Below are 27,871 nucleotides of genomic sequence, written 5' to 3' on the forward strand. Positions count from 1 at the left end.
GCCACAGAGGGTTTCCAACTAGGTTTTATTTTAGTTCCAATGTTATCGGCAACGATACAGGAGCAGTTCAGGCAAATATACCACCTTAAATACATCGGAGGAAAAACTCACTGTGTCAAGCACGTCTCACACTCCAGCAAATGAACGTAAAGACAGGGAACAAAGTTAGCAGCATGAAATTAAAGTGCTTTTTGCCACACTTCGGTCAGAGTCTTTCCCTCAGTGGGATAAACTTAATTTTACTCATTGTATAAGAAACTCAAAATTCCATTCACCGCCCAGGGGCTACATTCAAAAAAATTCATGTTTAGTTATTTGAAATAAAAAAAATGATTCCCCCCCAAAAAGCACAAAGTTCATTGGAATCGTGTGACATTGATTTCTCCTGACACGCTGTGAAGTGACCACCATCCAGGCCTGGCAAAAAGCTCAGAACATCCTCCTGCCATGTGACCGTCGAGGCAACACCCACCACTTTGCCCCACACGCCGTCCGCTGAAGGTCTGAAAGACAAGCAGGCACCTGGAGAAGAGGCCACCTGCGTGGCCACCCACCAGTGAGCAGAGGCCACCAACTCATTTCCCGGAAGCTGGAGGGCGGGGGGGCGGGGGGATTCAGGAGGACAGGCCCCACCTCTGTGCCAGAGCCCCACCTCTTTCTGGGAGAGAGAGCTTTCTGGTTTCTAGGAAGTTCTCCGACCTGAGCTGCAGAGGCTGCTTGCCCCAGTTAACGCCCTGGGGACAGGAACCTGCCCCCTCTTCAACCAGTAACGATCCCAAACTCAACAGGAAACATTTCTCAAAGTCCACACGAGGTTGATGAGGGGAAGAGGCTCTGGGGGTCAGGGAGGGTGGCTGCTGGGTTTCCCACACTGTCTCTCGGCCAACTGCAGCCTCAGCGGCACAGGAGACTTAGTCAGGAGGACTGACTGGTGGCCAAGGGCAGCCTGGGCCAAGGTGGGGGGTGGGAACACCTCTTAAGGGGCATAACGGGGATGCGATCAAGCTAACCGTGCGAGCTCTCGGAGCCTGTGAGCCCCTCACAGGGCAAGGTCAAACAGCCCTGTTCTCCGTGGACTCCACATTCTCCAACCATCCCGGACGGGGCGCCCCCCTCCCTCCGCCATCTTGCCTTCTGCTACATCCTCTAACGCTCTGGACCAACCCACCTATGACCAATAATAAAACCAGGCTACACAGGCTAAAGACTGAAAACAGAACAAGGGACATAGTGAAGAGAAGGGAGGCCAAGCCCCTCCTCAACACGGTACCAGCTACCTGCTCTCTCCACACGCCCCTCCCCTCGGCCACCGACCCCACCCCGGCTTCTGCAACATCTTTCCCACCCCCTCATGGCACAAGGCCCCCCCCTCGGCCTCCAACCCAATCTCTGCCTCCAAGACGTGTGGGAACCGCTCTGCCGATGCAGCGAAGCTCAGAAGCTGAAAAACCAAACTGACGCTCAGGCAGCAGCCCTTCCGGAAATGCGTTCCAGTGCGATCGGGGAAGAAATCCCACCCTCCCTCGGGCGACCCTTCTTTGTGAGCGTGGAGCGTGGAGCGTGGAGCGGAGCGGACGTGTGGTCGGGGGTTAGTGTCGCTGGAGGACGGGGTCTGCCTGACGCCCTCGGAGGCACCGACCGGGAGTCCCGCGGGGCCGGCAGATCCCGAGACCTTGTCGAGCACTCAAAAGAATCTCAGTCAAGTGCACCCGACAGAGCAAAGACTCGACTCCTCGGTACCATGCGGTCCACGGTCATGATCAAAAAAAAAAAAGTCTCCTTTAGGGGTACGAGCCTGAAGATCTTCCTGCAACGGCAGGCAAAGGGGGGGGAAACTAGCGTTTCAGGGGCTCAAAATGGTATGAGACGGGGGTGCTTTCGCTCTCAGGGTGGCAGCACCGGACGGGAGCTGCCCGGGGCCCCGGTGGGGGCCACACAGCACGGGCCCTCCCCAGGCGGGCTGCGGCGCCAGGCTGCCCACTATCTGCTGGGCTGCAGGTACTGGTGCGTGAACATGTTGAGCTCGCTGTCCAACCAGCCGGCTTTGTTCCTGCGGAGAAAGGGTTCATTTGTAGCGCTCACAGCTGCCGACAGGTGACACCGAGTGCTGTTCTAAGGACACTGGACTCATAGCCTCATTTACTCCTCTGATAACCCCCACTTTGCAGGTGAGAGAAAGAGACCCAGAGAACTTATGACATAACTTCCCACAATCACGATTAGTCAGCCGTGGAGCCAAAAGTAAGGCCTGTCTGACATTCAAGCCCCATGTCCGCTTCACCTGACCACAGGCAGGCCCCTGAACTGTCCTGAAGTCAGTTTTCCTGTCGGTGGGGGGTCGAGTTGCTGGATATGCGGCCCATACGGGCTCACCCCGTCCTTGTTGGCTATGAGCAGCAGGGGCATCGGCGACCACCTCCCCGCCCCCACCGCCAAGGGGTCCTTGAAACTGACTCGCCCAGGGCAGTGGGCGGGGAGGGCACATCAGCCCGGGAAAGTCCACCGTTTGCCCAGGGGCTGGCACTGACGTCAGGGGCGGGAGCAGGAAGCGCAGGGTCCCCGGGTGCTGATGTTATCTCAGGCTGAGCGGGCTGAGGACCTTTGCGGAGCGCTTTCTGGTTCAGCTCTGTGGCTCTGCCATGAAATCTCGCTCCATTTTACAGACGAAAACAATGAGACTTAAGAAAGCTCGGTGATCCGCCCAAACACAAGTGCCTGGGCCAGAACCCAGGCCTCTGGCTCCTTAGATTGACTCCCCCAGCAAAGCTTGGACAGAAGCTCCGACTTTCCACAGGGACCCCGCACGGACCTGGGTGCCAGTGGGGGCTCTGCCCGTCACCAGCTGCCTGACCAGCTTTCCGACGGGTAAAAATGCCGACATGGCCCCTTCCCTGCACCCAGAGAAATGGAGTAAAGCATGTGGCGGGTCCAGCCCAGAGACCCCGGTGCACAGTAGACAGAGAAAGACCACGAACGTGCGGAGTGTCCCGGGGTGCTGGAGCCACGCACACCTGGATCCTCTCCTCCCGGCCTCGCCACTGCCTGTGGGACCCCAGACAAGTTACTTAACTCCTGGAGGCTGCAATTTCCCCTTTTAGAAAACGGAGATACGTGACACGACCCTGCAGGGACACGGACGGGTGAGCGGCACGGCGCCCGTCAAGTGCCTGAGGTGCTGCTGAAGGAGAAGGTGCCCGTGAGCGGTCCCTTCACGGTTCCCTTCACGGCTCCCTTCCGCCCGGCTCCTCCTCCGCCAAGGCCCCGACGGAGAGCGTCCGCAGGGCAGTAACTCTACATCCTGTCGAACGTCCAGCGCTGGCACCGTATCTGGCACCCAGCAGATGCAAACAGCTCACGCGGAGTGAAGTTCACGTCCACGCAAGACACAGACAAGCAGCCAAACACCGCCGCGCCCGGGCCGCACACCGGAGCCCACCGCCTCCGGCCTCCCAGGGCGACCTCACCTGAGCAGCTTTGCTTTGCTCTGAAGTGAATCGAGAACCTCGATTTTCTTGTTCATGGCGGCGATGTCCTGCTCCAGGTTCTCCCGGGTGACGTCAACTTGCTGGCACAGGTGGGCAAAGGTCCCAGACAGTTCCCTGAGTGGGAGAGAGTCGGGATCAACGGGGCCACGTGGCTGGTTTGCAGAACACGGGCACTGGCTAGATCCACCTGGTGCCCATCGGTCAGCCGCTGGCAGCTCTGCCCTGCACCACGCCGGTATGGCAGAATCTTCTCCGCCCGCTGCCCAGACCAAGGACGCCACACACGCTCAGCGTCATCACAGTGAGAGACCCAGGAGCACCCTGCCTGGGGCACAGCAGGCGGGGATTCAGATCCCAGCTCTGCCGCTAATCACCAAGTGGCAGGGGAAAAGGGACCGCCCCTCGAGCCTCGGTTTTCCCATCTGGAAAAAGGAGACGCCCGCACAAACAATGTCTACTTCAAAGGGTTCACAGAGAAAATGAAAAATTAGGTGCGAGCAAGGGGCCCACCACGCAGCAGTGTGAGGAAGGCAGGCCGGCACTCCTCCCGCCCCGACTAGCCAGGCAAGCAGCCTGGCCCCCTCCTGCCCAAAGCCGTGCCAGGAAGACAGGGCCGGGTCTTAGAATTTCAAAGCTCTGCCTACAGACCTTGAAAAAACACTACAAGTAACGTCCCTCGTCCGCCCGCATCTCCCTCCCTTGGGGGAACAGAGGCCTAACTGGTCCCGGGCATAGGGTGTCCCCGGAAACAGCTTTCTCCCCATCCCTGGTCTCAGAGCTGACACTGCACGGCTGAAGGCCAGTGTCAGATGATGCTTGGGATCCAGTGGTTTCCGGGGCAGGTCCGAGGGAAGCTAGCGGGAAGTTCTGAAGCAAAGGAGCCGGCCCCAGCCCCGCGGTGGACTCACTGCTGGACTTGGTGGCTGCAGTTGGAGCCGGTGTAGCTGATGATGAGTTGTAACTTCTCGCTGGCATATTCTACGAACTGACGCTTGAAGGCCCTCTCCTTGGCCCTGGTGGTCCAGGTCAGACGCTCGTAGACATACAGGAGGCCATAGAGCCCAAAGGACAGGGCAATGAGCCGCCAGCCCACCGCCTTCCACACCTGCAGAGGCACAGCGATCAGCCGATGTGGACCCTCTGCCGCCCCCATGCCTCTCCCAAGGGCCCCAAAGAGCCTTTGTGTCTCTCCTCAGAACGCCTCCTTCCACACCTCTTTGATCCCACGGAGGCCAGAAGGGCAGGAACCTAATTCAGAAACAGGGTAACTCAGCGTTGGTCACGCGAGAAGACTTGTGCTAGGAGGTGGGGGTAGGGGAGTGGCGGTTAGGGGAGTGTGGGGGGTAGGGGAGCGTTGGGAGTAGCGGAGGAGGCACTAGCACCAGAAGCATGAAACCAGACACGCAGAATCCCTAAGGACAAAAGCAGGTGCTCTAAAGTGACATTCCATCCTGAGGACACTGACGAGTAGAATTCCTCACGTCTTTCCTCAGAGGGTGGCTTCTGTCGCTCTGGTCCGTGACACTTTAGTTCGAGGCAGCGCGGTCACAAAAAGCACGGGACACGGAGCCAGAAATCAAGGCGTCAGTGCCACCTGCCGTCCTGGTTGAAACCCACGCCAAGTTCTTTACACACGTTCCTCCCAAAAGAGGCCTGATGGTCTCTCCAGGTCTCAGGGTTGTTTGGGTAAAATGGGCTATCTGACAGGGTCCCATGACCACCGAGTACCGGGGCCTCAGCTAACGACCCTCTGCCAGGTCACCGTCTGAAAAAAGCCACACGGCACGCCAAGTCTGTGGAGACGGAGAGCAAGGGGCCTCAGCTGTGTCCACCCCAGTCTTCCGAGCTGAGAGCACAATCCCCAGCAGTTTTGTCCCTGTCACATCTGCCACCACTCTACAGCTCGAACGACCACAGCAGAGAGAGCGAGCCCACATCCCCAGCAAACTCAGGGTGAAAGTGTCCTGGCCGCAGTGTGTCGTGCGTCAGGACGTGGGGAGTACCCCAGTCACCAAGAAGGCAGCCTGCGATCTCAGGCTTTGGAGTGGAAAGGAAAGGTCAAGAAAACCAGGGGACAGACACACAAGGGTTCAAGGCCCAGCCTGGTCTCTCTGTCTTAAACCCTTGCCAGTTTCGCTCTGGGCTTCCTCACCTCCTGGCCACGCCCACCTGTCTGGACTCCAGCTTTGTCACCTTCTCGGGTCCCTTCCCCGAAGCCTGTCACGTAGCAGAGGCCTTCAGGTCAGAGTTCCAATCCTAACTGTCTTTGGCGAGCCACCCAGACTTTCCTCCTCTGTCACACGGGAGCGGTGCCGTCTGAACGTCACGTCAGCTGACACTTCAAGAAGTCAATGACCAACACGCCGAAGCTCAGGCTGAGGCCGCACAGCTCCCGAGGCCAGAGACCACCATGAGAAGCCGCCGGTGGGCGTGAAAACGCCGCTGTGTGGACTCGGGGACCCTGACCAGCACCGTGCCCCTCGGGCCCCACCCGCCTGTCCTCCAGCCCCCACCCTTCCCGGGCAGGGCTACCCACTGACCACGCCTCCGACAACGAGAATGCCCATGGAGGTCCTGGACGTCAGGGAAGCCAGGCCGGTGACCATGGAAACCATGAGCTCTTCCTGGGTGAGGGAGCCCTGCGGCAGCGGGGGCATGCTGGGGTTGGCTGGCGTCAGGGGGATGGGGCGCTGCACCTGAAAAGACACGACAGGAGGGGTAAGAAGAATGTGACAGGTCTCTGGTTCAACAGAGTCCTCAGTGACCCTCAGGACCAGGGGTCCTGGGACAGGGACACAGAGCGGCTCTTCGGTTTCCAAAAGGGCAAAAAGAAAATTAAGCTTTGCGTGCAGCAAGGAAGGACTGAAGCTTCGTAACAGACCTGCCAGCCCCAAGGTGAGCACTGTGGGGACCCCACAAAACGCGAGAAGTGGCAGCCCCCAATGCCTCGGTACAATTCCCCCGAAGTGGGGGTGTGCACCAGGCTCAGTACACACGTGAGTTCGACAGGTAGAGACATGAGTGGTCTTAAAAATCTAAATTTTAAGGGCGCTTGGGTGGCTCAGTCAGTTAAGCGGCCGACTTCGGCTCAGGTCATGATCTCACAGCACATGGGTTCAAGCCCCACGTCGGGCTCTGTGCTGACAGCTCGGAGCCTGGAACCTGCTTCGGATCCTGTGTCTCCCTCTCTCTCTGCCCCTCCCCTGCTTCTGCGCATGCGTGCTCTCTCTCTCAAAAATAAAAATTTTTTTAAAAATCTAAATTCTAAAACGGTGGTATGTGGATAGACTTAAATCATCTATATTCACAAGTCACACGCTTCATTTGATATACGTTAGAAAAAAAACTCAGCTAACGTTTTTAATTCCGCAGATGTCGGTGCTTAAGTCAAGGCTACGTGGATTTGTGGCAAAAACCCGGACCGTGGTGTGGTAGCACACGTGCCGCGGCTGAAACCGCAGGGAACCCCCTGAGAATGGCTCCTAGGTCTGGAGACAGGTGCAGACTGACCTCTGGCGACACCCAAGGGTGCGGGACACTGCTTGCCTGGTCACTGTAGCCCATCAAGGCCCGGCGGCTGTTCTTGGGGCCCAGGAACCTATTCACCAGCATGGTCCACCCGAGTGAAAAATGGAACTCGATGTCCTCCTGGAAGTCAGCACACAGCTTGTCACAGTTCAGGTCGTAGCTGAGGGAGAAGCACTGCCGAGGGACCAGCATGTCTATCTGACTCCGCACAGACGCAGGAAGGAGGGGTTTCAAACCATCTGTCGGGAACACAAACGAGGGGAAAGCGCATCGGCTCGGCCCTGTGCCACAGCGGGGTCCAGCCTCGAAAGGGAGGCCGTGCCAGCCTCCGCCGAGGACGCGGACCGCTCTGCAGGAATGGCCTGTGGCGCCACAAGGGCCCCTCCCAAGAGGCAGGCCAGCTGGCCCCTGGGGTGTGTGGACCGAGGCTCCAACACCTGCTGACGTTTATGCCTCGGGTGAATTTAAGGACAGGCCAAACTCTCAGCCTGTGACAGTCCCGTGTGGTAACTCAACCCAGCTCCCCGAGTCTGTGTTGTGGAACACAGGCTCCACACACCCCAAGAACCTGAGGATACCGGACAGACTCATCGTCAAGAGTGACAGACAAGGAGAGGCCATTATTTCTGTGGACTGGTCTCCAAAGCTGACCGCTGGGCAACCCAAAGCCCCAGTCTCAAGTCCCCACTGACCTATCATGTCCTGCTGCATGGTTTGCAGAGAGCTGGTGATGGCTGTGGAGCAGCGGTCGGACATATTCCGGCCCAGTCCTTCCTCTATATGGCGGTGCAATTCCTGCAACAGGGAGGCAGAGGTTCAGAGAGGCAACGCCCCCGTCAGGAGTTCGTTCTGGGGACCCAGGGGACAAGGAAGCCTGAGGCTGGTCAGCCCGCACCCAGCAGGTGACCGCGGAACGCGGAGTGGAGCCTGGGTCCTATCTCCCTGGCTGAGGGACCCTGACGCAGAACAGCAGGGGCCGAGTCACTGTCACGTGGCAATTCCACCCAGCGGCCCAAGGGATTAAAGTGAGTCCCCGTGCAGAACACCTGCTGCTTCACGACTCACGTTCTTGTAGACCTTGAGGACCACTGGGGAAGGGTGGAAATCCATCTGGTATTCGTCCACCAGCACAGAGAGGCGCCTGATCTCCTCCGCCATCGCAGTGGACACCTGCGGGAGAGGGAGGCGTACCGTGAAGCATGGAGGGCAGGTGAGCCTGGTTCCCTCCTGCAGTACCAGGAGAGCCTAACGAGTCCTCGCAGACCGCATAAGCTTCACCACAAGCCAGCGGTCTTCTCAGCTCCCCTACGGCAGGAAAGCTTTTGAGGGAGAAGGGATGTCCGAATGGCGGGCAAATGCTCCTCGGAGATGTGCAGGGGAGGCCCAGAGCACAGGGACTTGCCCAGGGTCACACGAGGGGCCAAGGAGCCCAGGGGAGGCTATGCGCCCGCTCCAGTCAGGGCCACAACTTCCTTCTGGAAGGCCGAGAAACCGCCAGCACCCTGGACACTCCTAGGCAGTCCAGATCGCCCAGAGTACTTCCTCCACAATCCTCACCTGCCTCTCCACCTCCTCCGTGATCTGTTTAATCCGCAGCTTATAGTCCTGCGCCAGGAGCTCCAGCTGCTTGTCAATAAACCTCAGCCGCTCTTGCCGTTCTTCCCGCATCTCCAGGCAGTAGACCCTGAGAGAAAGCGCGCTGGGCTCAGGAGCGGGTCCCCACCCGACCAAGCGGAGGAGCGAGGGGACGCCAGGAAGGCTGCACATGCCCCAGCTGGGGTCCCAGCAATGTCAGACGGTGCCCAGAAGCATGCTCTCCCCGTTCCCGAGCACCAGCCCTGTGCCCTTAGGTCTGCCAGCTGGGAAGAGGTGGTGGGGGACCAAGGAGGATGCTTGGGGAGGGGGGGAGGGGGGCGTTTAGAACAGATTCTGCTCATTAATCCGGGAAAAAAAAAAGCTCAGCCTCGCTAGTCATCGGGGAAATGAAATTAAAAAGAGGCACTGCTCTACGCAGGCAGGAGCCTGGCAAAAATCACCAAGTCTGAAGTGCCGGTAAGGCTCGGGGAACGCACAGTCCCAGCACGCACCGCGGGGGAACTGGGGACGTGTTCAGACGTCTCAGAGGGCATCAGAGGAAAACGCTAAAACTGAAAATGCACACACCCTAGGACGAAACAGTTCTGCCTCCAGGAGTTAAGCTCCCAGACATACTCATACAAATGTGCACAAGGGGCCACTTGAACCGGTGTCCTCTGCAACAGGGTTTGCAACAGAAAAGAATTAAATCTAAAAACGAATCCATTGGCTGGGGCACCTGGGTAGCTCGATCAGTTAAGCGTTCGACTCTCGGTTTCAGCTCAGGTCACGTTCCCAGAGTCGTGAGATCGAGCCCCACGTCCGGCTCTGTGCTGACAGCGCAGAGCCTGCTTGGGATTCTCTCTCTCTCCCTCTCTCTCTGCCCCTCCCCTGCTTGCACAGGTGTGCGTGCACACGCTCTCTCTCTCTCGCTCTCTCTCAAATAAATATCAAAAAATAAACAAAAATAAAAATCAACCCATGGGAAAATGAGGTATATTGTCAACGGGATGCTCTATCTCAGTTAATAGAAACACCAACTCTGTGTCACCAGCTCTGTGTTACCTGAAAGGGATAGGGAACAAAACCAAAGCCAAGTGGAAAAAAACACAAGGTGTCCTGACACGTTCAGTACGACACCCTGTCCACATGCCTGAGGCACATCCACAGCAGGATTATGTACTCTTCAGGATTTATGCAAAAGTACTTTCTAAATGGATGATGGGGCTACACACCAAATTCATGGCTGTCATTGCCTCTGAGGAGTGGGCAGGGTGACAGTGGGGGAGGGGCTGAAGACTCAAAGGGTATTTGATGTTTTTTGTTTCATTTCAACTTTAGGATAATATAAAGCAAACACTAAAGAAAGCAAGATGTTTTTACGTTATTCTCTGTATTTTCCCATATTTTAATTTCTATTAAAAACAAAACAAAACAACAACAACAAAAAACGGGCACCTGGGTGGCTCAGTCGGTTAAGCATCTGACTTCAGCTCAGGTCATGATCTCACGGTTCGTGAGTTCGAGCCCCGCATCGGGCTCTATGCTGACAACTCAGAGCCTGGATCCTGCTTTGGATCTGTGTCTCCCTCTCTCTCTGTCCCTTCCCTGCTCAAGCTCGCTCGCTCTCTCTCTCTCTCTCTCTCTCCCTCCCTCCCTCTCTCTCTCAAAAATAAACAAACGTTAAAAAAAAAAAAAGTTATTTTTAAAAAACTGTGCCCTGGGAGCACCTGGCTGGCTTAGTGCAGTGGAGCATGCGCCCTTGTTCCTGGGGACTGAGCTCAAGCTCCACGATGGGTGTAGAGATTACTTATAATAAAATCTTTAAAAAAACCAAATCCACGTCTCCTGCCTCTAGCTCTGAGAAACGCTGCCATGCTCAGTATGGTGTCGGCTGAGGCCTCCAGCATCGGGCTTGTGGGGCAACACTTCTAAGAACCACCACACAGACCACGTGGGATGACCAGATACCCACCCAATGGCCATCCTCGCCAGGCTGCTCCCTGGGGATCTCACTAGTCCCGGTGGCACCGCAGAGACTCAGCTCTGCCGGCAAGTCCCCGGGCTGGGGTGAGTGATCCCTTCCCAGCCCTGCCCTCTGCGGGCACGCGGTGCCGGGTTCTTACCGCTGCTCCTGTGCCGCAACGTGCAGGGAGTCCATGATGAGACGCACCGCTTCCGCGATCTGCTTGGCCCGGACCGTGTGCTGCTCGAACTTGGTCTTCACCGCAGACTGGGAGATGCACTCCTGGAACAGACAAGAGGTGCTGAGGAAGGCGGAGGCCACTGGGGTCCACCAGCCCCAGGCGAGGCTCTGGCGTTCACTGCCAGGGTCATGGCTGGCGGGTGCCGGGGAGGCACAGAATAATCAAACGCTGGACTCAAAGGGCTCACCTCAAATCTCCTTTCAAAGTTCTGAAACTCAAACATCCTCACTTGAAAGCCTTCTGCAAGAGCGCCCCCTAGGAGAATTACACCATATTAGTCCGGAAACAACAGCAGAAGGAAATGGTAACATCGTCCAAAGCCAAGCCGACGGGGCACTTGGCTTAAACACTGGCGGAGAAGCAAAGAGCTTCTCCCTCAAGGCTCTTCATCAGAACCATCTTTACGGGCTGAGCACAAGCCAGATGTCTCAACCATCAGGGAAAAGGAAGTCTGTTCCATCGTACCTCCTTCAGGCATGCCCTGGGCCTTCTGGATCCTGGCGTTGAGCACCTCCTTGGCAGACACAAAGAAGATGCGGTCTCCAGCCTGGCCTCGGTCCACCACGCCCAGCTCATCCACCAGGAAGCTGGTACAACGTTCCATGTGTTGCCGCCGCACCTGAAGCCCAAGCAGATGGGCGGGTGTGACCAGGTGGGTGCCAGCGGCCCCTCCCAATGGAGCCCACAGCCCCGAACTACCTCTCTTCTAAAGAAGAGGTAAGGTAGTCACATGGTTCAGTATTCCACAGGTACAAACACACACCTCCCACACACATGAGGAATCATCTCCCACTATCGCTGTTCTCTAGCCACCAAGTTCCCCAGAACCCACGTCATGGAGGTTTCTTGGGGCACAGGCTGCCACAAATATTTTATGCACATACAAGCAGAAATGCCTAGACCTGCCCCAAACTACCTCTTGTTAAAACCCACACGGCATCTCACTTTGGTGCCCACAAGGAAAGGAACCCGGAGCCAAGAAACCTAAACTTGGGCTTCACCCTGCCAAGCCGAGTCCTCCCAGGGCCTCGTTTATAAGATCAGTGGACGCCACCGGGAAATCCCTTCTAGCTCTGAAATCCTCAGGTTCTACTGGCAGGTGCTTTCCTCAAGTCGGCAGATTTCCTCCTTCCAAGAACTCTGCTACACGCATCTCATAGACAAGGAGCTTCCCCATCACTGTCCAGCATGAGCCGGCGGGCCGCGCGCCTCATCGTCCCATGTTACCAGTCTGTTACTCCTTTTCCTTTCCTCTCATGCAAAAAGGTAAAGAACTAGAGGATTTGCCAGTAAGAATCAATTATTCTTTGCTCCTCCCTGAAGCTTCTTTCCTGGACGTCTTCTGAAAGCTGAGCCTGTTCTATAACGAGTAACTCTTTAGGAACTGAAGTGAGCACTGGCCTCAAACAAGGGTGTGGTTGATGCGGTGGGGACGCTTTTCAGGCCTGGATGACAGCCTTTGGAAGAGTAGAGGGAGCAGGGGAAGTGAGCAGAAGTGAAGGGAGTGTTCCTAAAGCCCTCAGAAGACACCACAGTGACCCCAGGGAACACCTGGGAAATCTCTAGTGAAGAAGTCGGTCACAGGCCCAATGTGGCCGGAGAGCCCACGGAGAGGCTCTGGGTGGACATGGTCCCAAAGTGACGACTAAAGAGCTACTCACCTCTTCCATGTACTCAGGCTCCGAGGCGGACGCGTCCCAGCGGTTGTTCAGGATGAAGATGTTCGGGCGGGACAGGCGCTCACTCACCTTGTGGAAGAACTGCTTCTCCTGACGGGGGACAAAGACCTCAGTACAGGAGGGGCTGTGCTGGCCAAGGTCGTCAGCCACACGCACCCCCTGCCCGCTCAGCTGGGGTCCAGGGGTGTGGGAAAAGGTGGAGGGGTTACCGTCTGCATCAGGGTGGACTCTGAGTTGGCCACCAACACAAACACGTCGGCGTCCAAGCAAAACTTGTCAATCCAGCTGTCCAGCTCTGTGGTGACGTCGATGCCAGGGCTAGAGGTGACGGGGTAAAGCATCATGAGGCACGCAGACCTCGGGCCCTAGTCTTCCTGCTCTGTACAGACTTGAGGCAGCCAGGCAAAGGAGGAGAAAGTTACAGGTGTGAGAGAAATCGGGCCTGGCCTTTACTGGAGGGATAATTACTTTTCATTTCATATCCTTCCTGATAGTCTGAAAATATGTTTTGTGTTTTGTTCCACCCGTGTATCACTTTTATGAAAACAACGGTTTGGGGCGCCTGGGTGGCTCGGTCGGTTAGGCATCTGACTCTTGAGCTCGGCTCAGGTCATGATCTCATGGTTCAGGAGTTTGAGCCCCTCGCTGGCAGCATGGAGCTTGCTTGGGATTCTCTCTCTCCCCCTCTCTCTCCCCCTCCCCTGCTCTCTCTCTTTCTCTCTCCCCCTCAAAATAAACATTGAAAGAAAATAAAATTAAAACGTTAAAAATAATGACTTGTGGGGCAACTGGGTGGCTCAGTCTGTTAAGTGTCCGACTTTGGCCCAAGTCATGATCTCACAGCTGGTGAGTTCGAGCCCCACATTGGGCTCTGTGCTGACAGCTCAGGACCTGGAGCCTGCTTCGGATTCGGTGTCTCCCTCTCTCTCTGCCCCTCCCCCACTTGTACTCTGTCTCTCCCTCTCAAAAACAAACATTAAAAAAATTTTTTTTTAATAATGGTTTGTAATTTCGCTTTGCAGATACGCAATTAAGGTGAAATTTTATATTTCTGTGAGTCCAATAAGCACTACGGTACCGTACTTCTCAAGACAGTTATGACCTGCCCCAAAGTGTTCCTTCGAGAGAAATAAAATACCACACGGACCCCAACACCACAAGCTCCCAACCCTAATACATGCACCAACCTCGGGTTACAGCTGAGAACCTCCTCAACTTTTGGGCCTCCCTCCCATCTGTCTTTATGGATCGTCACTGGGACATTTCCAGGGCACTGATGCCAACGGCTACAGCAGCCAGACCCGGGGAAATCCAGGAGGCGGGAGGATTTGGCTGAGCCAGTAGGAAAGGCCGCACGAGAAGCAGAGCGCCAAACAGGCCCCAGGGGACCCTGGCTGGAGGGTGCAGAGAAAGAAACCCGGAGAGGCCCAGTGTGGACCTCCTACGGAGGCACCTTCCCTCTTACCTGTCCATAAGCACGAGGTCATCCTTCAGAAGTGGGCACTTGGAGTTGGGCCACATCACACTCACTAGGCTGCCAGCATGGAGCTGCTCGTCCTGGTGAAGGGCATGGGCCAGCTGGTTCACAGTCTGACGGGGGAGGAGGAAAAGAACGAAAGAAAGAAAGACCGGAGCTGAGGAAGACTCGCTGGCCGCCGGCCTGCCCGTGCCGCCTGGCACGCGGGGCTCAGTGGCCCAGTGCTGCGGCCTGGTCTGCTTCCCTACTCCTTTCATTTCACACGGAAAAGCCAAGGGCCGGGCAGAGCCAATAAGAAACAACTACTCTTCACTCCTTTCAAAGGCTGCTTTCTTGGCTGTTGTCCTAAAGCTGCAGTTATTCTGCACTGATGAGTTCTCCACGAACCGAAAGGAGCTTCTGGCCCCAAACGAGAATGCCAGCGGCTCTCAGAAAAATAACAACGGACCAGCCACAGGCTATTGACTAAGAACCACGGGACAAGTGCAGGAGTCGCCCTGTAGCAACAGCCCAGAAAACGAGGCACACGCACTCTTCTGAGCAAGGAGAAGAGCCACCGGCCTGCTTGGCAACACAGGAACTGGAGCCTCCTGATGCTCTTCAGACCCGCCCGGAAGCTCTCAAACCTGCCCAAGCTCAGCTCTGACAGGCCTTCCCTTTTCCCACCGCACGGGCACCACCCTCTCCTTAGAGGTGCTGACCGCCCGGTCACAGTGGACGTCCCGGTTGGTCTACGCCCAGACTCAACCCGCCAGCACACCCCCCCCGGCACGGTCCCCGCCACGGCACCCTCACCTTGACGCTCCTCTTCTCCTCTGAGCCCTCTGTGAGGAGGAAGGCCTCGTGACCGTCTGTGCCCTCTACCCGCAGGAAGCAGTTGGTGGTGTGGCCGATCCCTGAGGGCAGAACTTTGTCCCAGAGCATGGCATTGATCACGGTGCTCTTCCCGTTGCTTGTCCTGCGAGGACAACCGGCCGTCAGGGAGGCCACCCGTACCTGCCTCGCAGGCTTCCACACGGAAGCTGCCGGCCTGGGAGCCCGAGTCTCTGCAGTGGCACCAGGACCCAGACAGGGGGAGCGAGCACTCTGTGTTTATGCAAACGGATGGACAAACACCTCTGGCCTGTGCCCATGATGTGCTCCCAGGTCATCGCTGCAAACCTACCCGCAGGGGCCACCCTAATCTTGGTAACTAGCGTGGTAATCTTTAACAGGGGTGCTAAGTGCATGCGATTGATTTACTAACCTTCCCTCTGTTACCTATTAATCCTACATTCCTCTCTAGAAGGAGAAGAGAGACTCCTCGCGTGTCACAGGAGTCAGATCTCTTGCACAACCCTTGAGCACTGAAAGCTGCAAACAGGAGCCACTAAATCTGTACAGAATCGAAATGTTAAAGGCCCCTGCACCCCCTCACTGATGAACGACCCTCGTCCCTTTAAAACCCTCACTGGGGCGCCTGGGTGGCTCAGTCAGTTGAGCGTCTGACTTTGGCTCAGGTATCTCACAGTCCGTGAGTTCGAGCCCTGCATCGGGCTCTGTGCTGACAGCTCGGAGCCCAGAGCCTGCTTCGGACTCTGTGTCTCCCCCTCTCTCTGCCTCTCCCCTGCTCATGCTCTGTCTGCATCTCAACAATAAATAAAAACATTAAAAAAAAAAAAATTTAAAACCCTCATGGCGACACAGAAACTGAGGAGTTGGCTATTGGGTAACAGTCCACCTTCCTCCCACGTGGCCAGCCTCCTAAATCAAGCGCATATTCCTTTCCTATCAATACTCATCTTTTCTAAGCTTACTTATATATTTTGAGAGAGAGAGAGAGAGAGAGAGAGAGAGAGAGAGAGAGAGAGGCAGAGAGAAAGGGAGAGAATCCCAAGCAGGCTCCACTCTGACAGTGCAGAGTCCAACGCGGGGCTCAAACCCCTGAACACCTAAGCCGAAATCAAGAGTCAGAGGCTTCACCAACTGAGTCACCCAGGTACCCCTCAATACTCATCTCTCGAGTACTGGTCATTCGAGGGATGGGGAGCCGAACTTGGGATTCAGTAACAAAGTCACAGGCCATTAGGGGCAAGACTCAAGGCAGAGTGCCTATTCCTCCGGCCACTGCTATGTGCATAGCATCCAACCTGTCCAGGTGTCTTTGTTCCCTTTATTAGATTCTAATCTTTTTAAAGATTAAACATAAGAAATACATTTGGTTTTTGTCCCTTTACTGGCACAGTGCTTCTAAAATCCTTGGAATTTTAGCAACGGGAGTGTCTTGTGTCATTCACAGGAGCCCCTTTTGAGCACACCTGTCTATGCTAATGAGGGGACGGAGGTTGGGGCCCCTACTCTCAAAATGGACTGGTCACCAGAAAGACCAAGCGATTAGAGGGTTAGGACTTTCAGCCCCACCCACCTACTTCAGGAAAGAGGAAGGGCCTGTGGATTAAACTCCATAAAAATCTTGAACAATGAGGTCTGATGAGCTTCCGGGTTGACGAAGACATCCATAAGCCTGGAGGGTAGCGCTTCTGGCCCTCACCCTGTGCCCCTCTTCACCTGCTGGTTCTTCTGTATCCTTTACACCAAAACAGTAAGTGTGAGTCACTGTTTCCCCAGCTCTGTGAGCAGCTCCAGCTAATTAGCCAAACTTGAGGAGGAGTCATGGGAACCTCCATGTCACTGCCAGTGACTGCCAGTCACTCCAAAGCACAGATTTCCAAATGGCATCTGAAACGAGGCCCGTCTTGGGGACTGGGCCTTTAACCTGCAGGATCTAATGCTCCCTCCGGGTAGACAGTGTCAGAGCTGGGTTCAGTTTGCAGGACGTGCAGGGTCTGCTGAGAACTGGAGAACCTCTAGTGTCCACTAGACCTCAAAGTGTAACAAGGAGATCTGATGGCTAAAACTGTAAAACTCTTGGAAGAAAACAGAAGAAAAGCCTCACGACATTGGATTTAGCAATTCCTTGGACAGGACAGCAAAAGTCTAGACAACAGAAGTAGGAATAAACTTAATTGGGCTATATCCAAATGAAACACTTCTGGGCATCAAAGCACACAGCCAACCGAGTGAAAAGGCAACGCACAGAATGGGAGGACACATCTACAATCATGTATCCAGTAAGGGGTTAATATGCAGGCTATATACAGAACTCTCACACCTCACAAAAACCCCACAAACAACCCCATCTAAAAATGGACAGCGGACCGGCACAGACATTTCTCCAAAGAAGATACACAAATGGCCGAGAAGCACATTAAAAGATGCTAGGCATCACTAATTAATAGAGAAATGCAAATCAAAACCACGATGAGATTCCACCTCACACCCATGAGGAGGAGCCCCGTGCACTCCCGGGGGGGTTGGAAACCGGTGCGGTCGCTAAGGACAACAACACGGCGGTTCCTCAAAAAATTAAAAATGAAACTACCATACGATCTAGGAATTCTATTTCTGGGCATGTACCCAGAGCACTGGAAGGTCTCGAACAGATATCTGTACACCCACGTTCATACAGCATTCTTCACAACAGCCAAGAAGTAAAAACAACCTAAGTGTTCGTTCTGGATGAACGGATAAACAAGATACGGTCTATACACACGGTGGCATGTTATTCAGCCTGAAAAAGGAAGGCCATCCCGAAGCGCACAACAGAGGGGACCTGGGGACATTATGCTAAGTGGAAGAGGTCAGTCACAAAGGGACAAACACCGTACGATTCCACTTATTGGCGGTTCCTTGAAGAGTCAAATCCATAGAGACAGAAAGCAAAGCAGTGGCTGCCAGAGGTTGGGGCAGGGGTGGGGGTTCCGGGAGGACAAAAGCGAGTGTTTCATGGGGATAGAGTTTCAGTTTCTCAAGATGAAGAAGTTCTCGAGATGGACGGTGGTGATGACTGCACAACAGCGTGAACATAGTAAATACTACCAGACTATAGACTTAAGAGCAATCGTGACAATGGGTTTAACGTCATGTGTATTTTGCCACCATTAAAAACTTAAACAGGAGGAAGAGGTACTCAGACTGCGAGGCTGCACAAGCGCCCCCCTCCCCCCCAGGCAGGAAGAAGGTGTGACAGCTTCACAGACTTACCGGCCAAAAAAAGCCACTTTCATGTGCCGCCGGGCCAACACCTCACTGATGCCCCTCACTTTGGACAGGTAGCCTTTGACGTCCACGACCTGTTCTTCTGTCGTAACGGGGTCCAGTTCCGCATTCCTGTAGGTGTCTGGAGGTGGAGACGGAACATGGGTCACCACTCTGTCCGCGGGGGACAGAGGCCCTGGCCGCAGCTCCCCGCCACTGCCCGCTGAAGGGCAACCTCCCTGCTGGGGGCCGCAGCGCAGACACCCGGGCTCCAGAGCAAGGAAGTACTGCTTTGCCACCTCTTCCCAGCTGTGCGACCTCAGGCGACGGAGCCCAGTCTTAGACTCCCGACTCTCACAACAAAGAGCAGTGCCCACCTCTTGCGACTGCCGCAAGGATGAATGAACGATGTCCATTTGAGCACTAGAATGTTCCCTGCTGTCACTTCCAGGCGTTTTACTTACCAAACAGTGTTCCCTACACACCAGGCACTGCTCTGATCACCTTTCAAACACAGTCTCACCCCATCCTCGTCATTTACCTGCCCCACACTCGGAGCCAGGACGGGACCCTGTGCACCTTCATGAGGCCCTTCCTGACCGGCCCTGCCTACTGCTCCAGTAGGGCCTCCTGCCAGCCCCATCCTGCACGGCACGTCCCCACCCTCGCCATGCTGCCTCCGGTTACTCTGGGCTTTGCTCAGTGCACCCCTCCCCCTCCCCCCGCCGATGCACAGAGGCGCTGCCTTGGGGGGCTCTGGCTCACTCCCACTTAGCCTCGTCTAGCATGGACTGCACAGCCCCCGGAAGCCTTCCCTGACTCCCCCAACCTGAGTGAGAGCCCCTTGTTTGTGCTCCCAAAGCACCCTGTACTTCAGCGCTCACCTCACCATGGTGTGACCGTCTAGTTCAAGTGCATCATCTCCCACATGAAAGCCAAACTGTGCAGTCCCCGCACTCAGCAGGTGCACCACAATTGCTAAGCCAGTGGGTACTGGGATCACTGCACTGCTTTTTCCCAGTGGCTCTGACAGGCAGATAGGCAATGGATGACAGAAGCAAATGAGCAAGGTCCGGCCCCACCCCATCTAGTCTTGTACCAGGAAGGCGTGTCAGCTGGCGGAGTACACGGGCGCCTGGTCCCTCGGCACACGCTCGCGGCAACGGACTAAATGTTTATGCCCCCACGAGGTGATGGGTCATGAGGGTGCAGTCCTCATGACTAAGATTAGTGCCGTTATCAGAGACCCGGAGAGCTAGCTAACTCCTGCCGTGTGCTTACCTGGGATGTTACACAGGAAACGACAGCAATCCAGGAAGCTGGCCCTCACTAGACACCCAATCTGCTAGAGTCCGGACTCTGAACTTGCCAGCCTCCAGAACCGTGACAAGTGAGCTCCTGTTGCTTATAAGCTACCCAGCGTGTGATATTTCTGCTACGGCAACCCAAGACGACGAGGGTACTGGTGACCACAGGCGGCATTCAGAGACCACCGGGTGAGTCTCCCCTGCATGATGCCATGAGGGGAAGTGACCAAACCGCCAAGGCCTCCCAGGTCTCCTGGTCACCGCAGTCTCAGACCCATCACCCCTCCTCCTTCATAGGGGCACATGGGCGTGGCTTCTGCAACGCTCCTGAAAGGAGCTGGGCTCTCAAGCGAGTGGCCACATTTAAAAGAAACAGCCAGAAGACTGACCAGGTGGCCACCATCCCCGTCCCTAGCCAGGGCAGGCCCAAACACATACCCAGAGCACTCCAGCTCTTTCCCCTGCGGCCCACCAACAGGACAGGCCTCCTAGTCTCACAAGAACAAGAACCAAAACAGCCATTCCTAATGCCAGCGCACAGACCCCTTCATTAAGCACGTGTTCGTCCACGGCACCATCAAAGTGAGTGAGTCAGAGCATCACAGACGGTCAGCCGGAGCTCTGGAAGGAGTGACCTGGTCTGCCCCATCTCTGCGCGCACAGAGCCAGGTGCACCCCGAGTTACTGCCAAACAAACGGGTCGTGAACTGGAATAACTTCAGCTACCAGTCTTCTAACTGTAAAACTCGGATTTTCACGTTAACAAGTATGTGGGGACCACCTTCTCTTGCATCAAGCACCACGCCAGGGGCAGGGCAGAGAGTCCGTTCTCAGTCTTGGTTTGCTCAGGCTGTTCCAATGAAACCGCACAGACTAGGCGGGTCATACACAACAGACACGTACTGTTCCCAGTTCTGAACTGGAAGGCTCAGATCAGGACGCTGGCCCGGTTAGGGGAGGGCCCTCTCCCAGGTCACAGGTTTCTCACTGTATCCTCATGTGGCAGAAGGGGGCCAGGGAGCTTGGTGGGGTCTCTCATAAGGGCACTAATCTCCTTCACGAATGCTCCCCCATCGTGACCTAATCACCTCCCAAAGGTCCCGCCTGTGAACCCCATCACATTGGGTCTTAGGGTTCCAACATGAGAATGTGGGGGAATGCAAACATTCAGACCACAGTACTGAAAACATTCCCTCTCTCTAAAGGGAGCCTTAAGAAGGAGCCTGTCACAAAAACCAACCCGAAGCCAAGCCACGCTAGTGGAAAGCAGACGGTGAAGCGTGTCCCTGTGCCGTTTCCACTGAACACGGAGAGCTCTGCGGACTAGAATTTAAAAAGCCCTGGTCTCGCTTGAGCGCCTCTTTCACAAACAAGGAAACCAAGGGCAGATGAGACTCAGCTACTGGGTCTGGATGGACAATCCCAGACACAGGAGCTAACGTATACCTTCTAGAGAGGGAGCCTCAGAAAACCAGAGGCTGGGGTTGGCAAATCGACTGAGCGGGCCCCAGGAACCTGTCCTCCTCTGCTGATAGAGCAGGCACCAGGGGCTGGGCTCAAATCAGTAACTAGTGGAAAAGGTGCCAGTGACGCAAGTTTCCTTTCCATAGCCCCGCTGACTAAAAATATCAGAGAAAGAACACCCTGGGCAGGGACAACCAACACCCGCACAGTCAGGCTGAGGAAAACACCGGGCTTAGGAGTCAGAGATACCTGGTAGAGCCCTGCTGTGCCACTTACAAGATATCGAGCAAATCTCAAAAACCTCCATCTGCTTGTCTTCTACGTGGGACTGAGATTCACCCACCCCTCACGATTAAATGATACAGAATACACGGAATTCTTACATGACAGGTCTCCAGTTTTCCTGGTCCGATCTCCCTGGAGCCCAGTTCCACATGGTTCCCAAAGCACAACAGTGCTGAAGGTGACAACCTACCTGGGGATGAGCTCCCCAGGAGCAAGGCTCTACCTCCCCTCCCCTCTAACCTCCCACCTACATATGGGAACTGACAGGTGTGGGCCCGGCTGAGCAGGCCGCCTGTCTCACCTTCAAGGAAGGTGGCGCTCTCTTGGATGTAGGCCCCCAGTTGCTCAAAAATGCCATTGATCTTCTTCTTGGCAGTGACAAAGTGCTTGAGTGGGGAAGCATTCACCTCGGCCATGTGTCTCTTGTCCTTCTTGACTGTAACAATGGAGTTGCACCGAGAGAAAAGGAGGGACATCGCGCTGCAAGAAAAGACAACGTGAGTGAACCCATGAATGCCCAGTTTAGACGTTCTGCTAGGGCTGTGGCGGGGTGCCGTGGGGGGCCTGGGGCTAGCTCTGGGGGCCATCAAGAACACGGGCCCTCCAGGACTAGATCCAGGATGGTAAGGTAAGACTGGCGTCCTCAAGAGTAGGAAGGGACCGCCGAGGACGTGTGGGCACCCAGACAGCTGGAGCCAGGGCTCTGGGTTTAGGCCTTGCGCTGGCTGATCCCCGCCTGTGGAAGAGCAGCAGACCCAGCCTTGATTCCCAGGGAATCAGGCCGGGATCACGAGGGGACACATGAGAAGCCCTCCTCTCGGTCTCAGGCAGAAAAGTGTGACAGAAACCTACTTCTTTCCTACATATCACCCACCTAAGAAAAAGCACGGATGACTGAAAGCAGTGAAAACAAAGTGATGCTCAAAGTCAGTGACCCCCGCCACCCTCCCCTGGCCACTCTGCTATCCAGGTCACGACGGCCCTGATCCTGAACGGGTTTTTTGTTTGTATTGGTGGTGGTCGGGGGTGGACAAGGAAGGGTGGTACTCAAGCGAGAGAGGTCTGCATCCACTCTTTACTTAAAAACACTTATCGGTCTCTTTCACTGCAAGCGTGTGCACTGTAGAAAATGCGGGAACTGAAGGGAAAATCCATAACCCCCCTCCTGTGATAACACTATTAATACCTATCAGCAGTCTGTTTTGGGGTAGATAGCTCTCTTGCCCTCAATCGTTACAGCCTATATTTTCCAAATAGCAGTAACATACTAGGGGCCGTGAAGCTGAGTTCCAAAGCCTTAGAAATTTTTGCTCAAAGTCAAAAGCAGCAGATAGAGCAGAGAAGGTGGCATCCAGATGTGGCTGGAGATCTCTGGTCCCATAAGTGCACTGCCCCTGAGTTCCCACCATGCACAGAGCTATTTCCCCAGCAGGGCCCTCAGATCCTGGATGTCAAAGGACAAAGGCCCCTCCAACCCCACACAGCTGCGTGTGCCTGGTTCTGCGTCTCCAACACCCAGCAAATTCTCCCTCCCAGGCCACCCTAATCATAGCAACATGGGCTCTCCATGGGAGCCAGCACTCAGCACTCGCTGCATCTGGGAAATGAGAAAGCTCATGAGGGAACATACACCAGAAATTTCCCAAGCGTGTCAAAAGGTACTGAACAAGTTACTGAGAAGCAGAAAGAACATCCAGAGAAAGTGCACAGTGACTGAAAACTGGTTCTTAGGATCTAATCATCCCAAAGAGTGGGCAGACAGACAGACTCAGAGGGAAATATCAACCCACATGTTTTGCATAACTTACAAATTACTTTGTTAATGATTTCTAGGGAGATAAGAAAGACAAGTAACTGTCCATTTCTACCTTCCTCCTCCTTAAATCGCTACAGCTGTGCACTTTTCTTAGCCTGGGGGTCAAGGCGTCAAGGAATTTTGAGGCAACAGAACCCTGAGAAGGGGAATTGGGAAGAAAGCACCCCTGCCTCCTCCAGAGCAGAAGAGGCACTGGGATCAGGCTTCACGTGGCCCAGCAGGTTAAGACTCTAGGAGAACGGGGGATGACTGCAAAAAGAGAAAAGCATCAAAAGGAAACGGAAAGGGATCTGGATGGAGCATGACACGGCTGTAGGGGACAGAACCAGAGCTGGGTTCAAACCGTACTCTTTCTGGGCCAAGTAAACTTGAACAAGTTATTTAACCTCAGAGCCTTGAATCCTTCATGTGCAGGACAAGAGTGATGCCACACAGATGGAGAAAGCTCAGGCTGACACAGGACAAACTTAAAGGTGATTTTATGGGGGCGCCTGGGTGGCTCAGTTGGTTGGGCGTCTGACTTCGGCTCAGGTCATGATCTCGCGGTCCGTGAGTTCAAGCCCCGCATCGGGCTCTGGGCTGAGAGCTCAGAGCCTGGAGCCTGTTTCGGATTCTGTGTCTCCCTCTCTCTCTGCCCCTCCCCTGCTCATGCTCATGCTCTGTCTCAAAAATAAATAAATGTTAAAAAAATAAAATAAAAATAAAATTTAAAAAAAGGTGATTTTATGTGTTATGAAGTAACAACAATGATAAACTCCACCAGCAAGATCGGGCAACTCTCCCCTCCAACACCCAGCCTTCAGGGAAGGGCAGAGATGACTCCACCAACACATCCTCGGCTCCCCCACCGTCACGGGGAACCCAGTGAACAGGTCTGCTCAGGGCTGAGGAACAGCAGGGCCCACCCCCAGAAGTGACTTGCTTGCAGGCAGAAAGCTCCCTGAGATCAGTGGGGCTCTTAGAAGCATGTGCTTTCAAGTTCTGGTCATTGTTTGCCAGCCCAAAGGATCCGAAACCAAAAGTGCTAGTGTTCGCTAAGTGCAAGATTCAAAGGCCCGCACGCTAGGAAAAGCTTAGCGGTTCAAGGTTACGAGACAGACGTGCTCGGAGTTGCCAGGCCAGGACCTGACCTGCTCTCACCATCCCCCAGCCTGCAGCCGCATGCCCCAGCCCTCTCAGGGATCCTCCCTCCAACCCATCCAAACTGCCTGATTTCTTTGGCTCAGTTAACCCCCAAGCTGAGTTTCCCTGTTTGTGTTGTACGTGCTGCTTCCGGCCTGGGATCCTCTTTTCTTTTTCACCCATTTGGGACACTCCTACTGTCCTTCTAGACCCAACCGTAGCGTGACCCCTCCGTGAAGCCTTCCCTGACGTCTCCAAGGAGGACACGCAACCTTATGGTTTTTAAATCCCCGTCTCCTCGTCTAGTCTGTGACCTTCCAGAAAGATCGCCAGACACAGAGTCGTGACCTGTTTCCAGGTCTACTTTCCTCCTCCACAACTGTGAGAGACACGGATGAGTTAGCGAATGCCCCTTCACGAGAGTGCCTTCTTCCCCTTCCATCCCTAGAATACACACATCTACTTTTTTTTCTTAAAAAGCAGCTTTAGGGGCGCCTGGGTGGCGCAGTCGGTTAAGCGTCCGACTTCAGCCAGGTCACGATCTCGCGGTCCGTGAGTTCGAGCCCCGCGTCAGGCTCTGGGCTGATGGCTCGGAGCCTGGAGCCTGTTTCTGATTCTGTGTCTCCCTCTCTCTCTGCCCCTCCCTGTTCATGCTCTGTCTCTCTCTGTCCCAAAAATAAATAAAAAAAATTAAAAAAAAAAAGTTGAAAAAAAAAAAGAAAAAAAAAAAAAAAAAAAAAAAAAAGCAGCTTTAGGCTAAGCATCTGTTTCTTAGTGTTTGGAGCTCACGGAATCAAGAGAGTTGACCAAACCTTTCAGATCCCAGGATCTGATCCTTCAAAGAGCAAGCTGGACATACATATGTGCACAAATGGACCCAAGTTACGGAACACACACAAACAAGCCAAGATGGGGGGGGGGGGGCGGAGGGGAAGGCCCACTATCTCAGGGCTTCGCCTGCTGGCTGCCTACTCTAACAGAGTGGTAGGAAGCAGCTGGGATCCTGTTCCTCCTCTGGAAAGCCCTGATAGTCCCTACTTCACCACAGAGCTCACTGCAGACATGCAGGTCCAGTCCCCTGGGCACAGCTAGGTTAGAGTGGCTCTGATACCAGCTACACATTAAGTGGCATGCTTCAAGCTGGGGGACAGGCGCAAAGTGCTCTTCAAGTCAGGGTTTCAGATAGTTCAGGACAGCATTTCCCAAAGTGTGGGCACTACAGAAATGTAGTGCACCCAATGCTCCATGTAAAAAGGGATCCACAGTAGAAAAAATTTCTAAAACACTATATGGCACGGTCATCCTCCATCAGAGCACATGACCAAAGCAAAGACTCTGGAAAAAGGCCTGTTCTAAAAACACTAGCTGAATTGCATTTAACGCAGCATTTCACAAACGTATCTAAACAAGATGTTCTGCTACGTAACGGTTTTTAAAATCCTGAGGAACATCCTTCAGGGAAAGCCTCATTCATCCTGGTCGTTTCCCTCTCCCACCCCAAAAAAGTGCTAGGGGCACAGTATTAACAGATAGTAACCTAAGACCAGAACCAAACCCAATTCCAAACTGAAAAAAAGCTTTGCCTCAACCCAGGCTATTTATTAGTTGAGGAGTATTAGATGCCTCGCACGTGAAAACAGCAGTAGAGAATTCACCGCATGGTGTGTTTGGATCCCGAGCACAGTCCCTAAATCCACACCACCTCCTTACCCAGTTTTATGCACAGCAACTCCTAGCAGGGAAAATAAAATAGGTCCACGGATCGTCTGCTGGCACAACTGGAACAGAGGAGAAGCTGAGAAATTGAAACAAAAGAGTATACAGGGTAAAAGGGGCAGAGCAGACTCTCAGAAGAGCTGTGATAAGGAGCCAGTCTCTGCTGGGCAGAGACAGGGAGGGAGGAGCCAGCAGAGCAGAGAACAAGGGAGACAGAGACTAATTCTTCGGGGAGCCCAAAGATTCCAGCCACCTTCTGAACTGTCAACCTTTAAATAGGCTCTCTCTGCCAACAGTGAAAACCATGGAAGCAGAAAGGACATACATAGTTATTTTTCAGCACAGACTGGAAAACTCCAGCTCTGAGCAAAGATGACATCCCATCCATGACACCTGCCACTGGACAGCCAGCAGAACATACCCCTTTCCACTCAACCCAGATCCAGGGTGCCAGACGTCCCAGCTACCACTTACTTTTTGGATGGTAAGAGACCTTCACAGGCTGGGCATCATGGGCATGGCTGGAGTCAAAAAGACGAAAAGAATCTGAATTCTCCTCTGTCCTGTCTCAGGTTGAGGTTGGCTACTGATTGTGTTGACTCCACCAATTCCAACTTATTGGGGGAAAAAAAGGGACATGTCAACAAGCAGCAAAAAAAAAAGGGCGCAAAACACGTTTAACCAGGTTTAAAGCCAAACAAACTCATCCCTGAGGGAAGCTTAGTCATTGCCCCATACTCGGATGGTATGTGAGGAAGTGCCCTGGGGGAAAACACAACACACAGGTGTGGGGACAATCGCGGGGACGCACAAACATGTGCTGGTGAGAAGCAGGAGCCCTGGTAAAGACAGGTCCATGTCCAGAGAGGTGAGAGGAGAGGAGGTAGCAGACCAGGACAAGGACTGGTCTTGAGGATTGTGGAACTGAGGACTAGAGATGAGTGGGTGGGGGTGTGGAAGAGAAGTAGAAGTGGAACTTATTGAAAGACCGTGTGTGCTACATGCTGTAAAATATATCTTACTTAATTTTTAATTCTATGGGGCAAACAGAGGCTTGGGATACTTAAAAGATTTATAGACTGCTAATAAGTGGCCAAGCTAGGAACTGAGATACCACCTCCCTTTGACTCCAAAGCACACTTGTTTTTAACTTCGTGGATCTGCCTCACTCCACCCTTCCGGGTGGGAAGGGTGATAATCAGAGGCCTTTCTGGGAGGAAGAAAAGAGAGACGATGGAGAAATGGAAGAAACAGGGCAACGAAAGATTACAATAGAGGATGGGCAGTTTAGGCTTCACGCAAACAAACAGTAAATTATTCCGCATCGTCTGTGTGCCTGTGTGCACGCTAGGCGCTGAAGTTAGGGATGGGTAAATCAGTACCTGCCCTCAAGGGGCTTACCTTCAGGTGAGAAGTCAAACAAGAAAATAGGTGACTGCACCTGAGCGCAGAAAGTGCCCAAAGTGGGAGAGGGCAGGGCGCCACAGTGGTCAACGTGGGCACTTATCTTGTGCTGAGTAAATGCTGGCAAATATAGAAGACTGGATACGAAAGGAAGAAAGGGCTGGGGTGGAATGGGGCCGCGAAGGTGGGAAGGCTGGGGGAAACGAGGAACCTCAAGGAACCCCACCCCCAGTCCAGACACCCACGTCCCGCCCCCTCCTCTCAGGGCCGCGGAGGGCCCCGCAGCGAGGCCGGGGCGTGGAGACGCCCGCCTGCCCGGATCCCGAGTTCCCGGGGCTCCAGCGTCCCACCGGTCCCCGCCGGGCTGCTCAGGACTCGCCGGGCTGGGCTGGGCGGGTCCCCACCCCTCCGGCGCGCTCGCCCTCTCACCTTCACCTTCCCGGCCTCGCGGCGGCCATCATGCCCCTAACGTCACCAGACGGCGCCACCCCGGAGAGAGGCGGGAGGAGGAGGGAGGTCGCGCACGTCACTAGCCGCCGCACGTTTGCCGCCCTGGCCCTGATCAATCGGTGGACTCCGAGCTCAGGCGGTTAGACCCTATCACTCCTTATGGGTCAGGGGGCCTGCCGGCTGAGAGCCCCGAGAGGCGGCTCAGCGGGCTCGCTTACCGCCGGGGCGTCCCAAGCCAATGACGTCAGCAGAAGGACTCCAGCTGCATCGTGGGGGCTG

The 27,871-nt window shown here is 54.6% G+C and overlaps 1 protein-coding gene across 5 annotated transcripts; it reads right to left on the minus strand.

The window, feature by feature from the left end:
* Positions 1-6: 6 nt before the first annotated feature.
* Positions 7-27,801, minus strand: MFN2 (mitofusin 2). 5 transcript variants are annotated; one of them, XM_058719046.1, is made up of 20 exons: positions 27,572-27,801; positions 26,213-26,352; positions 25,733-25,800; positions 21,386-21,564; positions 18,035-18,170; positions 14,747-14,909; positions 13,940-14,064; positions 12,684-12,792; positions 12,457-12,564; positions 11,261-11,414; positions 10,983-11,050; positions 10,715-10,836; positions 8,571-8,697; positions 8,079-8,183; positions 7,706-7,808; positions 6,996-7,252; positions 6,026-6,181; positions 4,394-4,590; positions 3,465-3,599; positions 7-2,050 (listed from the first exon to the last, which is right to left on the minus strand). In XM_058719046.1, the coding sequence occupies exons 4-20, from the start codon at positions 21,558-21,560 to the stop codon at positions 1,981-1,983; spliced, it is 2,310 nt and encodes a 769-aa protein (XP_058575029.1). In that variant the 5' UTR covers positions 21,561-21,564; positions 25,733-25,800; positions 26,213-26,352; positions 27,572-27,801; the 3' UTR covers positions 7-1,980. The 5 variants fall into 5 exon arrangements, with proteins under 5 accessions (XP_058575029.1, XP_058575028.1, XP_058575027.1 ...); XM_058719045.1 differs by having other exon boundaries at positions 25,733-25,817; XM_058719044.1 differs by lacking the exon at positions 25,733-25,800 and having other exon boundaries at positions 27,572-27,800.
* Between the last annotated feature and the right edge of the window lie 70 nt (positions 27,802-27,871).

Source organism: Neofelis nebulosa, chromosome 2 (assembly GCF_028018385.1).
Source record: "Neofelis nebulosa isolate mNeoNeb1 chromosome 2, mNeoNeb1.pri, whole genome shotgun sequence".
In the NCBI taxonomy this organism is placed as follows: Eukaryota; Metazoa; Chordata; class Mammalia; order Carnivora; family Felidae; genus Neofelis; species Neofelis nebulosa.